Below are 20,035 nucleotides of genomic sequence, written 5' to 3'. Positions count from 1 at the left end.
GCCTATATCAGGGGTAGTCAAACTGCGGCCCTCCAGATGTCCATGGACTACAATTCCCAGGAGCCCCTGCCAGCGAACGCTGTAGTCCATGGACATCTGGAGGGCTGCAGTTTGACTACCCCTGGCCTATATACTTCCATCCATTTAGCAATAAATGTATAACATTGGCCTGGTTCTAGTGGAGCACTTCTGTTGACAGAATATTGATTTGCAATCATGTTTTGTATAAGATTAAATTTTCCTGGGAGATACTCCCTTGACTCTGGAAAGACTGAGAGAAAGTGGACAGGGAGAAGAGCACCTGAGCATAAACGGGGCCGGAGCACCGGAGGAGGATGCCATGGGGAAGTCGGGACTACAAGTCCCAGCATCTTCAGGGGCAGGCGCTGAAGCAACGGCCCCAAGGGGAGGGGCTCCTATTTAAGGAGCTGTGCAGGCAGGCCCAGCCTCTTCTACCGCTCTGTGCCTGAGTGAAAGCCCACCCACCCTCCCTTGTGTTATAAGTTTTCAGGGTTTGAAATGTTGTCTTATCGCTGGGACAAAGAAATAAGCAAATGAGTACGGAAAAGAACATGGATGTTTTGTCAAAAGGATGAAAGAAATTGTTTTAACGGAAATAAAGTTCTTCAAGGTATTAAAAATTGTTTGTCACAGCTGGCGGTCGGTGGCCTGGAAGCAGGAATTTTGCAGTGAATGCCAAGCTTGCGTGCTGGCATCCCTAGAGGATGGGGGCCCCTTAAAGGGCTGTGTGGATGTGGAGCCTGTTTTTGGGCTCACATTTCCAGGTAGCGGGTGAATCCCAGCAGGGGCAAAACGCCCGGTGGGTTCGCAGTTAGAGGCTACCTCCCACGGTTTCTGCAGGTCGTATGTCTGGGAATAAGCAGGCGCACTGGCCAAAAATTCCTGTTGAAGGAGACCTACAGAATAAATGGGGCTGCCTTGTGGTCGGCTGACCACAAGAGGGCATATTTGCTTCCAGGCTGGTGCCACTCTCTGTTAATAAACGGCTGTGGCCATTTACATGCCAAAAGAGTGTGTGTGTGGCGTCCTTTAGTAGGTGCGACAAGTTAGGACCCTGCAAGGCAAGTTTCTCCTTTCAAAATGCTACAACTTGTGCAATGCTTTCTTTTCACTCACCAGAATGCTTGTGTAATGCTTTCTTTTCACTCAGTTCAGGAGGTATTTCCAAAATAAAATAGCACAAAAAGAGGAGATATTTAACTGTTTAGCATTTAATCACCAAACTGAAGGAATTTAAGCAAGCAGATAATAACGTTATATTAACTCAGTTATAAGTCTGTATAAGTAAGATAATTGTCTGTTTCTTTTTTTTATTTAGCCTTTATTTCAAAGCATAGTTTTCATCTTTTTATTGTGTTATCTGGAGAAAAAATATGGCAACCAAGTAATAAGAAGAGATCCTGTCTTTAGGTTTGTACACATACCACTGCTGGGGCAAACTTTTTTTTTAATTCTTGTTTTCTTGTAAGCATTAACTTGATGATTGCATCATTTTGATGGTATCAGAATCTTCAATTTTTAAAACACCAGGGTTCCTATTTCTTTTTCCGTATATTAACAATCACAGTTGGTATCTTATTTCACTCACTGTCATACTGCATATTAGATGTTTCATACATTAAAAACAGAAACATCCTCAATTAATAAACAATTTTAATGGATTAATGGATTTAATCTTTGGGGTGAGGATATTTATTGGCCTGGTTCAAGCTATGAGAATGTCATGGTCAGACCATTTAAGCCTGAAGGCTTGAATCAGTACCTCACTCCCCACCTGTACAGGTAGGGAGCCATTTTATGCTTGCTCTGAGAGGTTGATGGATCCATCTGGTTTCCAAAAGGCTCTCCAGGACTCTTTGCCTACCAGCAACTTGGTCAATCAGCTGGCATTGTTGCCTTTCTGAAGCCATTGATGAGATCATTCCTGATGTCCTCTCCATTCTCATCCAAAGCCAGCTGTTTAGTATACATTGGAGATGTGTAAGAGGAAGCAGGAGCTGACATGGCTAGAGTGAGTTTGGTGGAAAACTCAGGATGAAGCTGCAAGAATATCTGATAAAATGCTGATGGCTGCTTATAAGATGGCAGCAAAAGCTACAGAAAGAGATTATTTTGGGTTCTCTGTTTCCTCCACCAGCTCATGTCTGGCTCATGCCCAGCAAAAGGATATAATATTTCAAATATAGATATGCAAAACCTTCTACCTAAATATATTGCTTTTGGGGAACATTGTCCCGATATGTGTTGGCAGGAATCCCTGAATTTTTAATTTGCCTGCTGGCCCAAAATTCTAGCATTATTGCACATTGTTGTATTCCTTTTGGGCATATGGTCCTTTGTTATTTCTTTCTGATCTTGATCTTTAGGATTTCTCCACAAAGAAAGACTGTCCATAAGAATCCTGAAGAACCCAATGAAGATGATGATGGAGATGTTCAAGATGAAAGGGCAAGAGTTCAAAATGCACTGTCTTCAGAAGATCAGGAAGAGGTGAAATATATTATATACTAGAAAATAAGCCCGCTGTTCAAAAAATACAGCGGGCCCTAGCAGAGGGGGAGAACAGACTGTGGAGAAGGGAGGAAGAAGAAGAAAGGAGGAAGGAGAGGGAGAAAAAAGGGCAAGGGACTTGAAGGGATGGGTAGAAGGGAGAAAGAAAGAAAGTGAAGGAGAGAGACAGGAAGCAAGTGAGAGGGAAAGACAGAGAGAAGGAAGGAGATGGAGAAATAGAGGAAGTCAGGAAGGAAGAAGGAAGAAAGGAAGGCAGGCAGAGAGGAAGGTGAAAGGGGAGGGGACAGGGGGTGAATTGGGGGGAATTGCGGGGGGCGAATTGGGAGGGGGAGGGGGGAGGAAAGGGGGTAGACAGGAGTGCGTGCATGGGGGTGGGGTGGGGGAGAGGAAGTCAAGAAGAAGGAAGAAAGGAAGGCAGGCAGAGAGGTAGGTGAAAGGGGAGGGGCCAGGTGAATGGGGGGGAATCGTGGGGAGGATCGGGAGGGGGAGGTGGGGAGGAAAGAGGGGATAGACAGGAGTGCGTGCGTGGGTGTGGGGTGGGGGAGAGGAAGGCAGGAAGTAAGAAGGAAGAAAGGAGGGAACGCAGAGAGGTAGGTGAAAGGGGAGGGGACAGGGGAGGTGTGAAGGTTGGGGGGAATCACGGGGGAGAATCGTGGGGGTGAATCAGGAGGGGGAGGTGGTGAGGGAAGAGGGGGTAGAGAGGAGTATGTGCATGGATGTGTGGGATGGGGGAAGGGGTGGCAGAACGCAGTGGGTGGGTGGCTGTGTGTGTGTGTCTGTGGGGGTGGGGAAGCGGCTGCGGGCGAGGGGGGCAGCCAGGGGGGGTTGTGTGTGTTTGTGTGTGTCTGTGTGTCTGTAGGGGTGGGGAAGCGGCGGCAGGGCGAGGGGGGTGGCCAGGGGGGGTTGTGTGTGTGTGTACATGTCTGTGTGTCTGTGGTCGCTGGGAAGCGGCGGCGGGGCAATGGGGGGGCGGCCAGGGGGTTTTGTGTGTGTGTGTGCGTACCTGTGTGGCTGTGTTCAGTGGGAAGCGGCAGCGGGGCAATGGGGGGTGGCCAGGGGGTTGTGTGTGTCTGTGTGTCTGTGTTCGGTGGGAAGCGGCAGTGGGGCTAGGGGGGCGGCCAGGGGGGTTTGGCTGGTGAGCCTGTGTGTGTGTGTCTGGGTGCGGGGAAGCAGCGATGGGGAATGGCCATTTGGAAGGGACCCCAGGTGGGAAAGGAGTAAGGACGGGGCGTCTGCAACGCAGCGTCCCTGCTCCTTTCGTGAGGGCAAGGGGAAGCTACCGGGAGGACTCATCATCGGGGAAGGCTGCTTCTCCTCCAGTGCGGTAAGTCCCTGGGCGGGCAAGGCGCAGCAGGGCCAAGCGGGCAATGGGGAGCTTTGCGCGGCTCCCCATTGGCCGCTTGGCCCTGGAGTGACACTCAGAGGGCCCAATCAGGAGCCTCTTTGCAGCTCCTGATTGGACCCTCTGAGTTTTTATCCCGGACAGAGCCCACCCCTTCTCCTCCCCCTTAGGGCTTACTCTTTTATTTATTCCGTTCTGCAGGAGTGGTTAAAGATTTTATCTTATTCTGGTCTTTATTTTAGTTTTTGTTCTTCAGATTTACCAAAATGGCTGTTTCTGTATATGATTCTTTGGGAATACAACTATTGTAGGACTTAAAAGGGCAATTAAAATAATTACAGCAATACAAAATAGCAATGTGAAATCTTGACTGCCCAAACAGAAATACTTATAATTTTACATTTTCCTTTGGTTTTGTATTATTCCTGCAAAGAATAAAAGGTATGTATCTTTTGACTGCCTGCATAAGTCTCTTCTCTCTTGTTTGTACATTGTCATATCAACACATCGAACCAGCATTTTCTGAGCCCTGTTCCACTGAAGATAATACCGTCTGCTTCCAGTCCTTTCATGGGGTTATCCTGCAGCCACTGTCAGATTCCATATACCTTTTCTAAATTTTCATGTATCTGTCCAAACAAAATCAACACTGGATTAAGGGATATATTACTTTTCAAAAGCTCATTGATAACATCACAGATACTTTTTTGCTTTGGAGCAAACAGACAGTAAATTTATAAATGGTCCTCTAGCCTGTGAACAATGCTGACATCGGTCTTCTTCAGACCCTAATAACTTTGTTGATATGCAGTTTGAATAACTATGCATGGTGATAGTTGAGATGACATGTTGCCTTTTTTGTAATGTCTACATGGAACTTTTTTAAAAAAAATAAAAATTCAGCTATTTATTTTGCCACTATGGCTCCCAGCCATATTTCCTGCTGCCAATTGGCTGCTCTTAATTCTCCTTATTTTTATTTATATTTTGTTCTTTTAAATGTTCACAAGTTGAGATTCCATTATGGGGAAGTGTTAATTCTTTCAAATAATAAGTATGAACCAAAAAAACCAAAAAGAACCAAAACGGGTTCTGGATAAATTATATGATTCTATTTCCCATTTTCAGTTTTTTCTTTCTTCAGTGGTATTAGCTATAAAATGATATTGCAGCATATTGGAATTTGATGCATAATACTCATTTTAAATAAAAAGAGCCTCTTGTGGTGCAGAGTGGTAAGATAGCCGTCTGAAAGCTTTGCCCATGAGGCTGGGAGTTCAATCCCAGCAGCCAGTTCAAGGTTGACTCAGCCTTCTATCCTTCCGAGGTCGGTAAAATGAGTACCCAGCTTGCTGGGGGATAAACGGTAATTACTGGGGAAGGCACTGGCAAACCACCCCGTATTGAGTCTGCCATGAAAACGCTAGAGGGCGTCACCCCAAGGGTTAGACATGACTCGGTGCTTGCACAGGGGATAACTTTACCTTTACCTTTACTCATTTTAAATAAACAATGAAATTTCCACCTACTTTAAATATAAAGTTCTTCTAATTCTTTCAACAATTTCTATGAGAGAAAATTAAAATATATAATATCAACATGGAGTAATACCTATAAATTGACCATAGTTCCTTTTTTTACACTCGTACATGAATGGTTGAAATCTTTACCATATATAATGTCCTGACCAGCTCAAACCTTCTGGGAGGTTCTCTTTCTGCTCATAGGCTTTGAAAACCCCAAGAGACCTCTTTACCAACTCACATTTAACCTGAATGTAAATTAACAGGTGTAAGTCTGACTCATCCAATCAAGGATAGATTCAAGTGGATAGCCATGTTGGTCTGAAGTAGCATAAGAAAATCAAAGTCCAGTGGCACCTTTAAGACCAACAAAGATTTATTCAAGGCATGACCATTAGGATACAAACTATTCAAATTAAAAATGTAGTACGTCTCCCGTTGAAGCAATGCTTTGTTGATATTTAATCTGTTGCTGGTGCCAGAGGTGATTGTATCCATTCCCCCCCCCAAAAAAAAACGAAGATCCTCAGGATCATGCCCTTTCTCTTCAAAGTGGCTCTGCATTGGGATGTCCTTTATTTTCATCTTGAGTTGGGATACATGTTCCAAAATGTGTACTTTAAGGGGTCTTGTTGTCATTCCAACATAAATTAAATGACAGGGGCATAAAATCATATATATTATGCATTTAGTGGCACAATTTATGAATCCTTTCACTTTCACTTTAAATCCATTGATTGTATTAGTGAAATCTGTTATTGGCCACATGTATCTGCAGGCGTGGCATGTTCCACAGGTATAGCTCCCATTGGGCTAAGTGCTGTCAACCTCTATATGCTGATATTCAAGTATCTCCTTCAAATTCCAGTCACATCGCCATGCAAACAGTGGGCGATTCTCGCATCCCCTTATTTCAGAAATAATGTGTCAGTGTTTGTTGATAATGCCTTTAATCCCATTGGATCTAAATGAGTGTTCAAAAGAACATACTACTCTATCCAGTGGTGCTCTCTCTTTATATTTAAGAAAGTCTACCCTTTTCAAAGTACTTACTTTGTTTAAAGCATCTCTTATGGTCTTCATTGGATAACCCCGTTGTTTTAGATCATTGGTGACTATAGAACACCCAGGAGGGGGTCGTTCTGATTTTTACATCTTAGGTAGAATGCATATACTTGGCGTTTGAGGATGCATATTGAGCAAAAATTGGGCTTCATCCTTTGTGATGTAATTGTATGCTAAGGCTTCATAACTTCATAACTTCCTCAATGTGCTTGTTGTTGATTGGTTTGTAATGTTTTTTTTAATTTTCAATTGTTTTACTATTTCCCTGTCATAATCGTCCCTGTTCATAACAACGATCCCACCGCCTTTATCTGCTGATTTGATGATAATTGAGTCACCACGCCGCAATTTTAAAAGGGCATTTAATTCTTCGTTTGGTCTATTTAAAGGTGCCCATCCAGATTTGCTCTCCATGTGTTTAAAATCCCTTAATATCAATTTTTCATATGTTAGGATCTCTTGGAAAAGAAACTTTTCAATTTTCAATTTCTGATCAGAAGTCTATCTGACTTCTGAATGCATTATACTGATACTTAGGGACACTGGAAAGACCCAAACTCAAAACATTAATTTCTGCATCAGTTAATTGTTTGTCAGATAAATTAAAGATTATGGCCGCGAAAATCCAACTCATACCTCTCCGGTCTCCTCAGCCATCTGGACGGTCTGAGGCTGGGTCTCTGAGGTTGCAGTTCCTCATTCATTGTGCTGTACAAACTCATATCTGAACTAGAAAATGTTTCTGGGTCCCAAGAGATCATTTTGGATTTAAATCTGGGATTTCTGGACATTAACTAAGAGTTCAAATTTTCCTGCTGGTAATCACGCAAATCACATACTTTCGGTTTTTAAATTCCATTAGACTGGCAGACCTCTTCTTAATTTCAATATCCAAGTCATTAATTTTTTATCATAATTTTCCTGGGGATGTTTTTAAAGATTCCTTCAGATTATTTGTGTCTTCGTCAATTTTTGTCTGAAGATTATTCAATTATGAGCAGCATAAGGTCCATTGAACACTTAGTATTCCTGCCCACTTTTCCTTAAAGGAGTCATTGTAAGTAAAGACGGTGGGGTATTTTTATATTCTAAGACCCTGTGGAATGCATTCATATTTGTTTATGTATGCTGCATGCAAATGTATCTTTAATTTCTTTCTGAAATATAATAATTGGTCCCAGTTGCCCACTGGGGCTCCATTGCCTATATCTAATGGTGGAAATTAATGTAGAATGTGATCCTTATCAGTACTATCAAATGCAAAACCTTGCTTCCCGGAAGCCATAATGCCAAGTTCCAAGTGGTGCAAAGAAGGCACTCCATTGTTAAAGATCATTGGTGACGTGATTGGGGTTATAGAATACAAAAATACACCACCCTCTTTACTAACAATGACTCCTTTAAGGAAAAGTGGGCAGGAATACTAAGTGTTCAATGGACCTGAGTAGTGATATCAGGGCTCTCTCAGCCTCACCCACCTCACAGGGGGTCTTTTGTGGGGAGAGGAATGGGAAGGCGACTGTAAGCTGCTTTGAGCCTCCTTCGGGTAGGGAAAAGCGGCATATAAGAACCAACTCTTCTTCTTCTTCTTATGCTGGTCATAATTGAAGAGTCTTCAGACAACTTATTTTCTGGACTAGAAATCCGACCAGCCTTGTGGAAGGGCTGAATGGCAGGCAGGCGGGGGGGGGGGGGGGGGTGAAGAGAAGAAGGGATAATCTGAAGTAAACTGTGCATGTGGAAAAGTATGTAATTGTGATACTGGCCCAGTGTAGTGCCCTGAATGAGTCAGCTATAAAGCATCATTTCTCCCTGGAGAATGCCTTGAATCAGAGGAGGATGGGATAAGATTATGTATATACAGACTGAGCATGCTTCTCTCTCTCTCCTTCTTCTTCTTACTTAGAAACCAGTTATCATTGTCCACAACCTGCGCAAGGAATACAGAAGCAAGAAGGCGTGTGCCTGTTGTAAGAAGAACAAGGAGAAAAAGAAAGTAGCTGTCAAAAATGTCTCTTTTTGTGTTAAAAAAGGTTAGCTGAAACCAGTTTTTACTATATTAGAACTTACACCTTTACTCTTACTTTCTATTTATTTCCAGAAATATTTGACATCTCATGAAAACATTTGTTAAATAACTTGTAGTCCCTGTGCACAAAGGGGGTCTTTGCCTGTGCAGAGCTTCTATTCAGAAACTTCTTATTCTGACTTTAGCAGCTGGGTCCCGAGGCAAACCAGGCAGTCTTCAGGAGCAGGGGTCTGGAAGACAGTAGCTGGAGTCTGGATCTGACCTTCAGAGCAATTTTGAGATTAAGATCACAACCGGGATTTAGTTGGATCTGGGTTCACAAAGAGAGCAGAAGCTCACTGGCAATGCAAACTGGCTGAACTGGCTGAACCAACTTAGTCCAGGAGCTAAATAACCTGAAGTGGAAGAAGCCTATCTTGTTCTTGAACTTCATGGACAGGGCTTGACTGAGTCTCCATTCTCGGAAATACTGTATGTGCTCAGGCAGTAATCTGTCTTGGTAGCTAGAATATAGTTGCCAACTCCAGGCTAGAAACTTCCTGACAATTTGGAGGGGTGGAGGCTGGCCACTACAAGGTTTGGGGCAGGGAGAGACCTCAGTGTAGTACAGCGCCAGAGTCCACCCTCCAAAACAGTCATTTTCTCCAGGAGAACTAATCTCTGTAGTCTAGAGCAGTGGTCCCCAAACTTTCTGAGGCTGGGGACCGGCAGGGCATTGGGCCGCGCCCGCATGGACCATGCCCGCAGGCCGCGCCTGCGTGGGCCACGGCCACGGCCACGGCCACGCGGGCCACGGCCGTGCATCGGGCCGCGCCCGTGGGCCACGGCCGCGCATTGGGCCGCGCCCGCGGGCCACGCCCGCGCATCGGGCCGCGCCCCCGTGGGCCACGCCCGCGCATCGGGCTGCGCCCACGGGCCGTGCCCGTGCATCGGGCCCCGCCCGCACAGGCCGCGCCCGCACAGGCCGCGCATGCGCGATGCGCGGCCCGGCCCTGATTCCCTCTTCCCGCCCTCCCGCAGTAAGAAGCTTCCTGGGCCGCAAGCCTGCGGCCTGGGAAGTTTTTTACTGTGGGGGGGGCGGGGAGAGGGAGCCGCGGCCTGGCGCCATGGCCTTCGCGGCCCGGCATCGGGCCGCGGCCCGCAGGTTGGGGACCACTGGTCTAGAGATCAGTTGTAATTCCAGAAATTCTCTAGGCTCCACCTGCAGGCTGGCAACCCTAAGCTGGAACATGGGCTGCCAGCCTGGCACTTTACCACATCTAACACACTACCATGCTCAGCTACTGACTAGGCCTGTTCTTGAGTTCCTGGGAAAATACAGTCTGTTGCCTATAAGAAAAATTGTCTGAAGAAAGTTTTGTAATATAAAGAGGGTCTTGTGATGTTGAAGAAGAGCTGTTTTTTATACTCTGCTTTTCAATATGCAAAGTATTCCTAAAGCAGTTACGAACACCTTTCCCTTCCTCTCCCTACAACAGACACCCTCTGAGGTTGATAAGAAAATTGCTGTGTGAGAACAGCTGTAATAAAACTGGAACTAGGTCACCCAGGTGCCTATATGTGGAGGAGTGGGGAATCAAGCCTAGTTCTCCAGATTAGAGTCTGCTGCACTTAAACCACTATACCATGCTGACTAATATTATTCCATTGGAGCAGAAAGAGAAAGTTCAAGAGAAATAGACCCCAGGTATCTAGCTAAAAGCAGCAGACATAGGAAGTAATCAGTGTACCTATCATGTCAGGTAGACGATTTAGAACCTTACAACTTGCTTCATATTCCATGCCCTTTACACAGGGTCTATTTCAACTGGATTCAAACAGTGTAACTTGGCTCATCCTCTCATATTGGCCAGTGACACCTTGAGTTCTACTCCTGCTTGTAACCCTCTGCTCTACCTGATCTACCACCATACCTTAATAAACATTCCTGCTTCTAAGCATCCAGCCATAATATTCCATCTTATTAACTGGCACTTCCCCCACTCCCTGTTTTCTCTACTTTGCATTTTGTCCCCCTTGCTGTTTTTTTCCTGCCCCTCATGAGTCCCTTTCTTATCACCTCATTTGTAATCTCCCTGGGAGGCCAGCCTTGTGACCTTATCTCACTTTCATACTTCACACATACTTCTTTCTGGTCCAACATTTTTAGTTGTGCTCCTATACAAACACAAACCTCAAATATTTTTAATCCGTATATCAATATATTGATTAGATAATAATAGCAATTGATTAACAAGTGATTAGCAGTTGCATCTCTTGAGACAAAGAATTCCCTAACCTGACAACTAGCCCTTGTTTGATGGGGAAAGGGAATTGGCAGTTTAGCCACTTTCCCTTTAAATTCCCCTCCCCGTCTGCTGTGTCCAGATTACAAGAGCCGTGATTGGCTGTTTCTCTGCTTCATGCCGCTTTCATAATGTACGGCAGGGAATCCCGAGAGGGACCATCACATATCTGACATAGATTAGCCCCCATTTGCCTTCCCCAACAATATCCCATTTACAATCCTCCCCCCTCAAAAAAAATGTTTTAATATGCATCCACAGATTGGGAGGGCTACTGCAGACTTCACAGCTAATTGTTGCAACTTTCCTTCTTGATAAATTTTAGTTATCAGATTGGCATCTAAGGGTAGGCTGAATTGCAGTTATTTTTGTTCTTTCCGTATTACATAATAAAACCATTTTTTAATTCTACTTCCCTGCATAATCTTTTATAACAAATAAAACGGTCCCCTTGATGAATGAACTGCCTCTTCCTTTCTGTCACCTTTAATCCCACTTTTTAATACACATACTTAAAATGCCTAGATATGGGTCTGGTGTGCACATGTGGATGTACGACATATGCTAAACCCCTATTCTATGATAATAGTAAAATTAATTAGAACAGGAAGCAGTATACATTTAAAAGCCAGCAAATGAATTGAATTGAACTATGTGGAATGTTTGATAAAGACAGACTTCTAGATTTGCTCAATACAATCAGAGTCCAGTAGCACCTTTAAGACCAACAAAGATTTATTCAAGGTGTGAGCTTTCGAGTGCAAGCACTCAAAAGCTCACGCCTTGAATAAATCTATGTACTACTTCAGACCAACACGGCTTCTCATTTGATTCTAGATTTGCTGTATAACTTCCATCCCATTCCAACGCTGCATTTTTGTATTTTTATTTTGTTGCATTATTCTTTTTTCTTCAGATTTGCTCAGTTTGGCATACATCAATAACTGGTTTTTGATGTTATGCGTGTCCATGTTTTCATCCAATTATCGCCCATACAGACTTCATTTTAGATGCTTTTAATGTTGAAATGTTTTAAGGTTTGATGTTTGCCATCTTGGGGGCTGTCTTTGAGTAGAAAGGTGGCACAGAAATATTTTAAATGAATAAATATTTCTTTTGATTATTCACTTTAAAACTTATATGTTGATGTGAAAATTTTAATGCATTGGAATAATTTGTCAAATACCTCATCATTTGTGGAGACTCTGACTGTTCCTTTAATCAATTACAAAATAACATTGGTGATCATCGAAGCATCTGATTTATTCCTCAGAATACAGTACTTGTTACAAAAATTGCCAGTACTGTTTTAATAATTTCCTTTTGTACTGATGCAGGTGTGCTTGGATTTGGTGTGCCGCAGTTCTTACTTTAAAAATGCCTGTATGTTTCTTCTTCTTTTTAAATATAAATATTTCATAGTAAAAAAACATAGAGCAAAAATAGTGGATACCTTAGAATAGACATTAAAAGTGACTACTCCCCTTCAGTTGTTCCTCTAACCTAATACAATTTACAAACCTACTTATTAACGTAATGCAAATAAAAATGCCAGTGACTTTGAAATTCATCTGGAGGTCTCCTGCTTTCTAGATTCATCAGCTTGGCCCTCTTACATAGTTATCTGAGCTTCTCAAGCCAGGTTGTCCCCATGGGTAGTTCAGAATGTTTCCACTGCTAATCTTGCTGCTGTCGTCGCATGAAAAAAGAATTCTTTGGCATTGCCAGGAAGGTTAACAAGACTTAAGCTTAATACATGTATGTTTTTTCTAGGAGAAGTTTGGGGTCTACTGGGACCCAATGGTGCTGGTAAAAGTACAACAATCAGTATGATAATTGAAGACACAGAACTGACGGCTGGGCAGGTACTGTTGGCCTCTTTATAATACAAATGAAAGTAATATTCATGGCATTTATTCTTCAGTCCCTGTGTAAACATATCACAGCATACATTTCCCCAGCACCTTCAATATATTTTAACCTGCATAGACATTTCCTCATGCTCATTCTATGGCCTCCATCCTCATCTTTTCCATTTCTTCCCCAGACTTCTTTTAGATAATGGCTCTTTATGAAAAACCTGATACAAGTCAGTTCCCATTCAACTAAAATTAATTATATAAATAAAAAAGTAACATAGCAAGATTTAATCAACATAGATTATTTTACTAGCAAAATTCAGAATACTGAATTTGGTGACATTGGCTGTAAAATTCACCTGCACAATTGCTCCTTTCCTTGGCGCTTGGAATACTGACTGCCATCTTGTATGTTACAAGGGTGTCATTGTAGGCCTCTCCATTTTATTAGGACTTTGTGGTGCTGTTACAGATTTTCCCGATTGTCGTACAGTTGGTTCACTATATGTCTTCCCTGCACAGCCTTTGAAATTTTTAAAGCTGCATTTATGGTAACAAGTTTAAAGAAGATCTTAACCCCAGATATTTTGAACAGGTGTTGATAAAAAAGGCCAGTGCAGTTTCGTCACATGGAACAGTGGAAAACATGACTGGATTTCTTGGCTACTGTCCTCAGGAGAATGCTCTTTGGTCCAACCTGACCATGAGAGAACATCTGGAGGTTTATGCAGCTGTGAAAGGGATAAAGAAAGATGATGCTCTGGTTGCTATCCATAGGTAAGTGGAGTGAAAGGTTAGATGATCCATGAGAGAGCTATGGAATATTGGAAATGAAGTCTCTTATTTTCTCCTTTCCAAATTTGCTAGGTTAGGAAAGCCACACATTGTGAATTTTGACATTTGGGGAAGTGGGAGAGGCAATCAATAGAGTTTCTTATATATTTGAACATTAGCCAGAATGCCTTTTCAATCAGACTGTAATCTGGCCTAAAATAGCAAAATTTAGAAAATTGTGGGAGAACAGTTCAGTGTTCTGTGATGCTGACTTAGAAGTCCGAATTCTTCAACAAAATTAGTCAGTTCAAAAGGATATGCCAGCATGAAGTTTATGAATCAGAATTTATCAGTGTTGACCATAGCATGACCTGAGCAAGGCATTTTGCACAGATTAAGGCGTTAGTTTAGCAAAGCTAGAGAGAATGTGCTATAGCTAATTATCATGGTTGGGAATCTTTATGCTTTTATTGAATACATTTCATAGTTAAATATTGCAGGGAAACTCAAGCTAACTGGTCCTGCATAGAAAGAAAGAATTAGAGTAAAACGATATATGTTTTTGAAATTCTGTAATTTTTTCCTCATGTGAAAGGAATGTTTCTGAATAAACCAAATGTTGTTGTTTCTTTCAGACTTGTGCAAGCTCTTGAACTCCAAGAGCACTTGAAAAAGGCAAGCAAGACACTACCTACTGGATTAAATAGGAAGGTATGTGTCATTAATGTTCAGTATTTAATGGTCAGTATTTAATGTGAACTGACCAGAGTCCATAGGCTCGATTGTTAGAGAGTCCAGTCCAATGATGAGTTCTGTTATCATAGGTACCAATCCAGGAGTCTGGAACCATAAGTAACAATTCAGGATCTGGTATCACAGGTTACAATCCAAGGCCCGGTTTCACAGATTACAGTATTCCAATATAAAGATGAAGCTGTATATGTCTCCTGTGTGCCAACAGGATACATAAGATTAATCCTACACGCCAGAGCCCAGAGGGTACTATACTCCCCTCCTTTATCTTCAAAACAACCTTGTAAATTAAATTAGGCTGACAATGTGTAACCAGTTAAAGATCACCTAGCAGATTTCCATGCCAAAAGGAATTTAACCTATGACTCTATGTACACCAGGGTCCCCAAGGGTTTTGAGCCTGTAGACACCATTGGAATTCTGATACAGTATGGTGAGCACAACCACAAAATGTCTGCCCCAAGAGGCAGAGCCAGCCATAAAAAAGCTGTTGTTGCTTCCCTTAAATCACATAGTGAAGATCCTTGTGCTGTGGTGGCAGCTGCCATTAAAACATTTGTTTTAAAAATCTGCAAAGCCAATCACATTCCCAATGGCCAATAAGAAGCCATGAAGGGAAATGCCCCAACCACTTTCTAGGAAAAAAATAGGAGGGCATAAGGAATGGTTGGCAGGCACCACATTGGGGATCCCTGCTGTGTGCCATACTGGCTCTATCCATACCTTCAGATTTCATTGGTTTGATGGTGAATAAATGTATTGGTTTGGTGAATGAAGACAGGTGGAACTAAAGGTGTCTCTGATTTTTTCAAGTATCATGGAAAGAGCACACACTCTGACCATATATTCACTGTACTGAATATGTAGCTTGTTCTTAGCTAATATTAAGATCTGCCTGGTAATATCTCTAAATGGGAGTGGGAATTATTTCCAAGTATTTGAAATACCTTGCTTGCATTTTAAATAGATTACAGCATTTACCTTGCAATCCTAAACAATTACACCCTTTTAAGTCCATTATACACAAATTATCTAGAAGGGTTTAATTATGCTCAGGACTGCACTGACAAGATGCTTCTAGTGTCAGCTGATATTTATTAAAAGTAAAAGAGTAGTAAATTGTAGTGCGAAATAAATCTCTGGACCATTTCTCCATGAGGAATCTGCCCCTGGACACTCTCTGGTTGCTGGCGGGTTTTAGAGACCCCTCCACATGATGTTGCCTGCATCCCGAGGCTGTCCAGGGGCTGGCTTGCATTTTGCCCAGATTTGCCTTGGGATGAGGAAAATCGCAAAAAGTGGGTTTTCACTTTTTACCTTGCATCCCATCAGTGAGCAAACAGAGGCAAGCCCATATGGAGCAGAAAAGATGCATTAGTCTCTGCAGCATTGTCCCGCCTTTGCACTCACCCTCCCCTCTCCATTTCCTTATCTGAGCTTTTTTTTTTTGATTGCATATTCCAAGTTACAGTGTGACCAGAAAGCTACATTGTCAAAAGTAAAATAAAATCTTCTGCAAAGTGCCCATGGTCTTTTGGGGATCAGGCAGACAAAACACAGCCCTGTTTCTGTTTTCTGGAGGTGGGGAAAGGGTGTGTATGATTGATAAAGTGACCAGGTGTCCCGAAAATGGCAGGACACTCACGCCTTGGGCGCAAAAGTCCTGGGCATGCTAGCTGGGCCGAGGGGAGGCGGCTCCAGCTGCGGGGGGAGGGGTTTCCCTTCCCCGCAGCCCAGCAAGTGCACCCTCTGCATTTCAGACGTGGTGGGGGCGCTGGCTGGGCCGAGGGGAAGTGGCTCCAGCAGTGAGGGAGGCGGGAGAAGGGGTTTCCCTTTCCCTTGGCCCAGCCAGCGTGCCCGCAGCATCTGAGACGCAGCAGGTGCTCTGGCTGGGCTGAGGGGAAGCCACTCCGGCAGTGGGGGAGGGGGTTCCCTTCCCCTCAGCTCAGCCAGCAGAGACAGCAGAAAGCATATTGCAGATATATTAATTAAACAGGGGACCTGCACACATACCCTACTGTACTCCCTACTATAGGGAAATTATATTGAAAAGTTGTCCTTCTAACCATAGCAGACTTGTGCAGCAGGACTAGAATACAAAATCTCAATCAAAGCCAACAGTCCTTTTGTAATCAATAAATCTAGGTAATCACAGGAGCTGCAGAGCACGTCTTTATTTGCAACCTAGCTCCAACTAACTTAGGAAAATGAAAGTGAGGGGAAAAAAATTAATGGGTGGAGTTTCCTTCCACTCCTAATCAGGCTTTGGTTAACTCTTTACTATCTAGTTTACTACAAGTCCCTTGTCAATAGATCTTTATTTTAACTTGTGCCACAATTGGTCATGTAGTATCAAAAGTATCAAATCCATGAAAGGAAGCAGCGAGGATACTCTTACTCTTGGTTGTATATTTATTGATTAAGAGCTGTAATGTCAGAAGATCTGTATCAGCTCTTTGCCTAAAACCAGTCTGTTCCCTTCCCAGGATTTTATTAATCTCCAGTCTATGAGTAGTTAATAAACGAATCATCACAGATTGCTTGATAAATTGCTCTTTGACCTCCACCCTGAACTCCTTGGAAAAATTAAATTAAATACACTATATAGATCCCCTGCTGGGTAATTTGCCTTCCTAAATGTTGGTGTGTTTCAGCTTGTACTTGATAGACACATTTCTGGGGCCTCTGCATCTGGGCAGCTGTCACTGAAGACACAGCCTGTCCAGGATTACGCTATATCCCAATGGAAGATAACATCTATTTTCCTCCATTTTAGTTATGCTTTGCTCTGAGTGTGCTGGGCAATCCAACTGTGATGCTATTAGATGAACCAACATCAGGAATGGATCCTAAAGGAAAACATCAGGTGTGGTGAGTATTTAGACCTGGCTTTGTAAACGGACAATGCGGAACACGCCATTAACATTAAATTTCAGCACCAAGTAATATCAAGTGTTGTTCAGATGACTATGCTAATTTAGATACTCAGATAATTTTACTTATTAGCCTAAGAAGGTTCCCCTATCATGAAGTGACTTTAATCTCCAGCACATCATGGAAATGATGAAGGAAGGTAATAGTATCTGTACTATTGGAACTAGTTATGCAAAGCAGAGGTAGTCAACCTGTGGTCCTCCAGATGTTCATGGACTACAATTCCCATGAGCCCCTGTCAGCATTTTCTGAACATCTGGAGGACCACAGGTTGACGACCCCTGATGCAAAGGATAGCTGCAGTGGCACAACAAGACTACAAAGGATGAAGGAAAAGGCTTATGTGTGGTTGAGGCACAGGTGACCATCAGAAATAAGCAGAACTTTGGGACCAGAGCTTCATTGTGAGGCAAGAACTGGTGTGGGAAAGTGAGGACTGAGTGTAGGAAATGAGAAGTGAAGACCATGGTATCAGGTACTGGGTATTAAAGGGAGCCAACAGGGATATTTGGGTGGCAGCTAGCATTTAAATATTTAATCTTGGCCAACAATAGCTCTGTGATGCAACTCTTAAATTTAAAACAGCATTCCTATAGAAGGTATTAAACCTCTACTTTCTCGTTTGTAGTAGCTACAGCATGATTATCAAATGCCTTATTCTAGAAGTGACTTATTGACTGCTGCAGACAATATATCATTATATGCCATATTTACAAAATGTATATCCAGCCTGCCTTTCTGGGCTGGCAACAAGGCTGGCAATCAGTTAAAACAAAGCATTATAAAAACAATTAAAACCAAAGCTAAAATACATATATAAAAGTATAAGAAACAGTAATTAAAACATGCAGCAAAAACAAGGAATCACTGAATAAATGCCTGATGGGAAGAAAAAGACTTTACCTGCTAGTGGAAAACAGTAACAGAAGGGGACAAATTAATATCCCTAGGAACGATGTCCGTAGTTTGGGTGCCAAAACTGAAAAGGACGTCTCTTGGGTTGCCACTGGCCTGGTCACAGAGATCAATTCCTCTAGAGATAATGGCTGCTTAGAATGGTGGACCACATGGCATCACAGCTTTTCTGAGCTCCCACCACTTCCCCAAACACTGCCCTTCCCATGCCCCATTCATAAATTGCCAGGAATTTTCTTACCCAGAGCTGGCCTCCCTACTACACAGATCAATTCTCCTAGAGGAAATGGTCACTTTAGAGGGCATCCTTCATGATCTCCCTCCCCTCTCCAAACTTTGTCCTCCCTAGGCATAACTCCTTTATTGTCTTTCAGTCTCTCCCCACAGGAACTTCTCTGACTGGTGCCTGTCCTGCTGTAGTTGTCTATGAGGTGCCTTTTCCTTATTGGCACTCCTCTGGGACAAGAAATGCTCCATTCTTCTCCATTGTGTCTGTCACTATGTTCCTTTCCCATAGTAATTTGTGTGTTCTCTGCAGGAAAGTAATTAATGCTTTACTAAAGGGGAAAGACCAAGGAGTCATTTTGACAACTCATAATATGGAAGAAGCTGAGGCAATGTGTGACCGAGTAGCTATCATGGTGTCTGGACTGCTCAGGTAGGTTTTACCTTGTATTTTAATTTCTGGAGTAGGATGACAAGGAACAAATAATATGCTGTTGAGAAGTGGATGAGTCTTCAAAGATCTTTATTTTGTTTCTCGTACTACTTAAAGTCGTTTGGGAGCCTCTAGAGCAGGGGAAGTCAACCTGCGGTCCTCCAGATGTTCATGGACTACAATTCCCATGAGCCCCTGCCAGCAAACACTGGCAAGGGATCATGGGAATTGTAGTCCATGGACATTTGGAGAACCACAGGTTGACTAACCCTGCTCTAGAGAACAGCCCAATTTTACAGCAGCAATCAAGGTGGAATCTAGAGGGACACCTTCAAGTGAGGCCTGGAGATATCCTAGAACTAATTGCCAGACTACAAATAGCAATTTGAATACTGCTGATTCAACCAGTTTAAAGTACAGGGATGGGTGGTTTGGCTTGGATACCTCCAAAAAGGTATTGGCTTATCTGAACCGAATTGCCCATCTCTAGTACTTAATTTGTTTTCAGAAAAGATGTGAATTAGAAAGCAAAAGCACAGCCATTTTGTGTATGCTTTTGTCACCCCAGCATCATGGTATAGCAGAGCTACAGAGAAAAGTCTGTGAAAACCAGGCTTGAATCCCAATCATGCTGTGGAAGCTCACTGGGTGATTTTGGACCAGTCACATGCTTTCAGCCTAACGTACCACACAGGGTTGTATGGATAAAAAGGAGGAAGAGAATAATGTCAGCTGCTTTGGTTACCACTGAGGAGAAAGGTGGGGTATCAATGAAGTAAATAAAGAGTAAATAAAGCTGAAGATGGGAGGCAGATAAAAGGCAGGTTGATGGAGAAGGCTGAGAAGGAGGGAAGGCAAGGATACGGGGATTGTCAAGTTGAGGGAAAGAGGTTAGAAAATAACTAGAATTTTTTTTTGTAGGTTGAGGAGGAGAGGGACCTCTGAAGGGGTATAGCACCATAGACTCTACCCTTCAAAGCAGCCATTTTCCCTGGGGAACTAGGGTTGCCAATCTCCAGATGGGGACTGGAGATCACCTGGAATTAAAACTATTGTCCAGAGGACAGATGAATTCCCCTGGTAAAGATTGCTGCTTTAGAAAGAGGGACTTATAGCATTATACTCTACTGAAGTTGCTTCCCTGCCCAAGCCTTACCTTCCCAAGGCTACCCAAATATCAGGGGATTTCACAACCGCAATCTGGGAACACTCAGAGGAACTGATCTCTGTGGCCAGAAGATCTGTTGTTGTTCCAGGAGGTCTCCATCCCTACCCAGAGGTTGGCAACCCTAGAAGAGGCTACAGGAGGAAAAAGGGAAATAGTGAGAGAGGGAGAAGAGATATGCCTCCCACAAGTCCTTGCAGT

At 43.1% G+C, this 20,035-nt stretch overlaps 1 protein-coding gene across 3 annotated transcripts in view; it reads left to right on the top strand.

Moving 5' to 3' along the window:
• LOC143833042 (ATP-binding cassette sub-family A member 10-like) overlaps nt 1-20,035 on the top strand; it is a 113,630-nt gene that overhangs the window by 87,496 nt on the left and 6,099 nt on the right. For all 3 annotated transcript variants that reach the window (XM_077328354.1, XM_077328353.1, XM_077328355.1), the window contains 8 exons: nt 1,340-1,431; nt 2,388-2,511; nt 8,369-8,495; nt 12,550-12,641; nt 13,231-13,412; nt 14,045-14,120; nt 16,939-17,033; nt 18,550-18,669. In XM_077328354.1, the coding sequence (XP_077184469.1) occupies nt 1,340-1,431; nt 2,388-2,511; nt 8,369-8,495; nt 12,550-12,641; nt 13,231-13,412; nt 14,045-14,120; nt 16,939-17,033; nt 18,550-18,669 (908 nt within the window). The remainder of the gene's footprint in view (nt 1-1,339; nt 1,432-2,387; nt 2,512-8,368; nt 8,496-12,549; nt 12,642-13,230; nt 13,413-14,044; nt 14,121-16,938; nt 17,034-18,549; nt 18,670-20,035) is intronic.

Source organism: Paroedura picta, chromosome 3, assembly GCF_049243985.1.
Source record: "Paroedura picta isolate Pp20150507F chromosome 3, Ppicta_v3.0, whole genome shotgun sequence".
In the NCBI taxonomy this organism is placed as follows: Eukaryota; Metazoa; Chordata; class Lepidosauria; order Squamata; family Gekkonidae; genus Paroedura; species Paroedura picta.
Note: the sequence above shows the minus strand (reverse complement) of the source record. Positions and strands in the feature narration are given on the sequence as shown.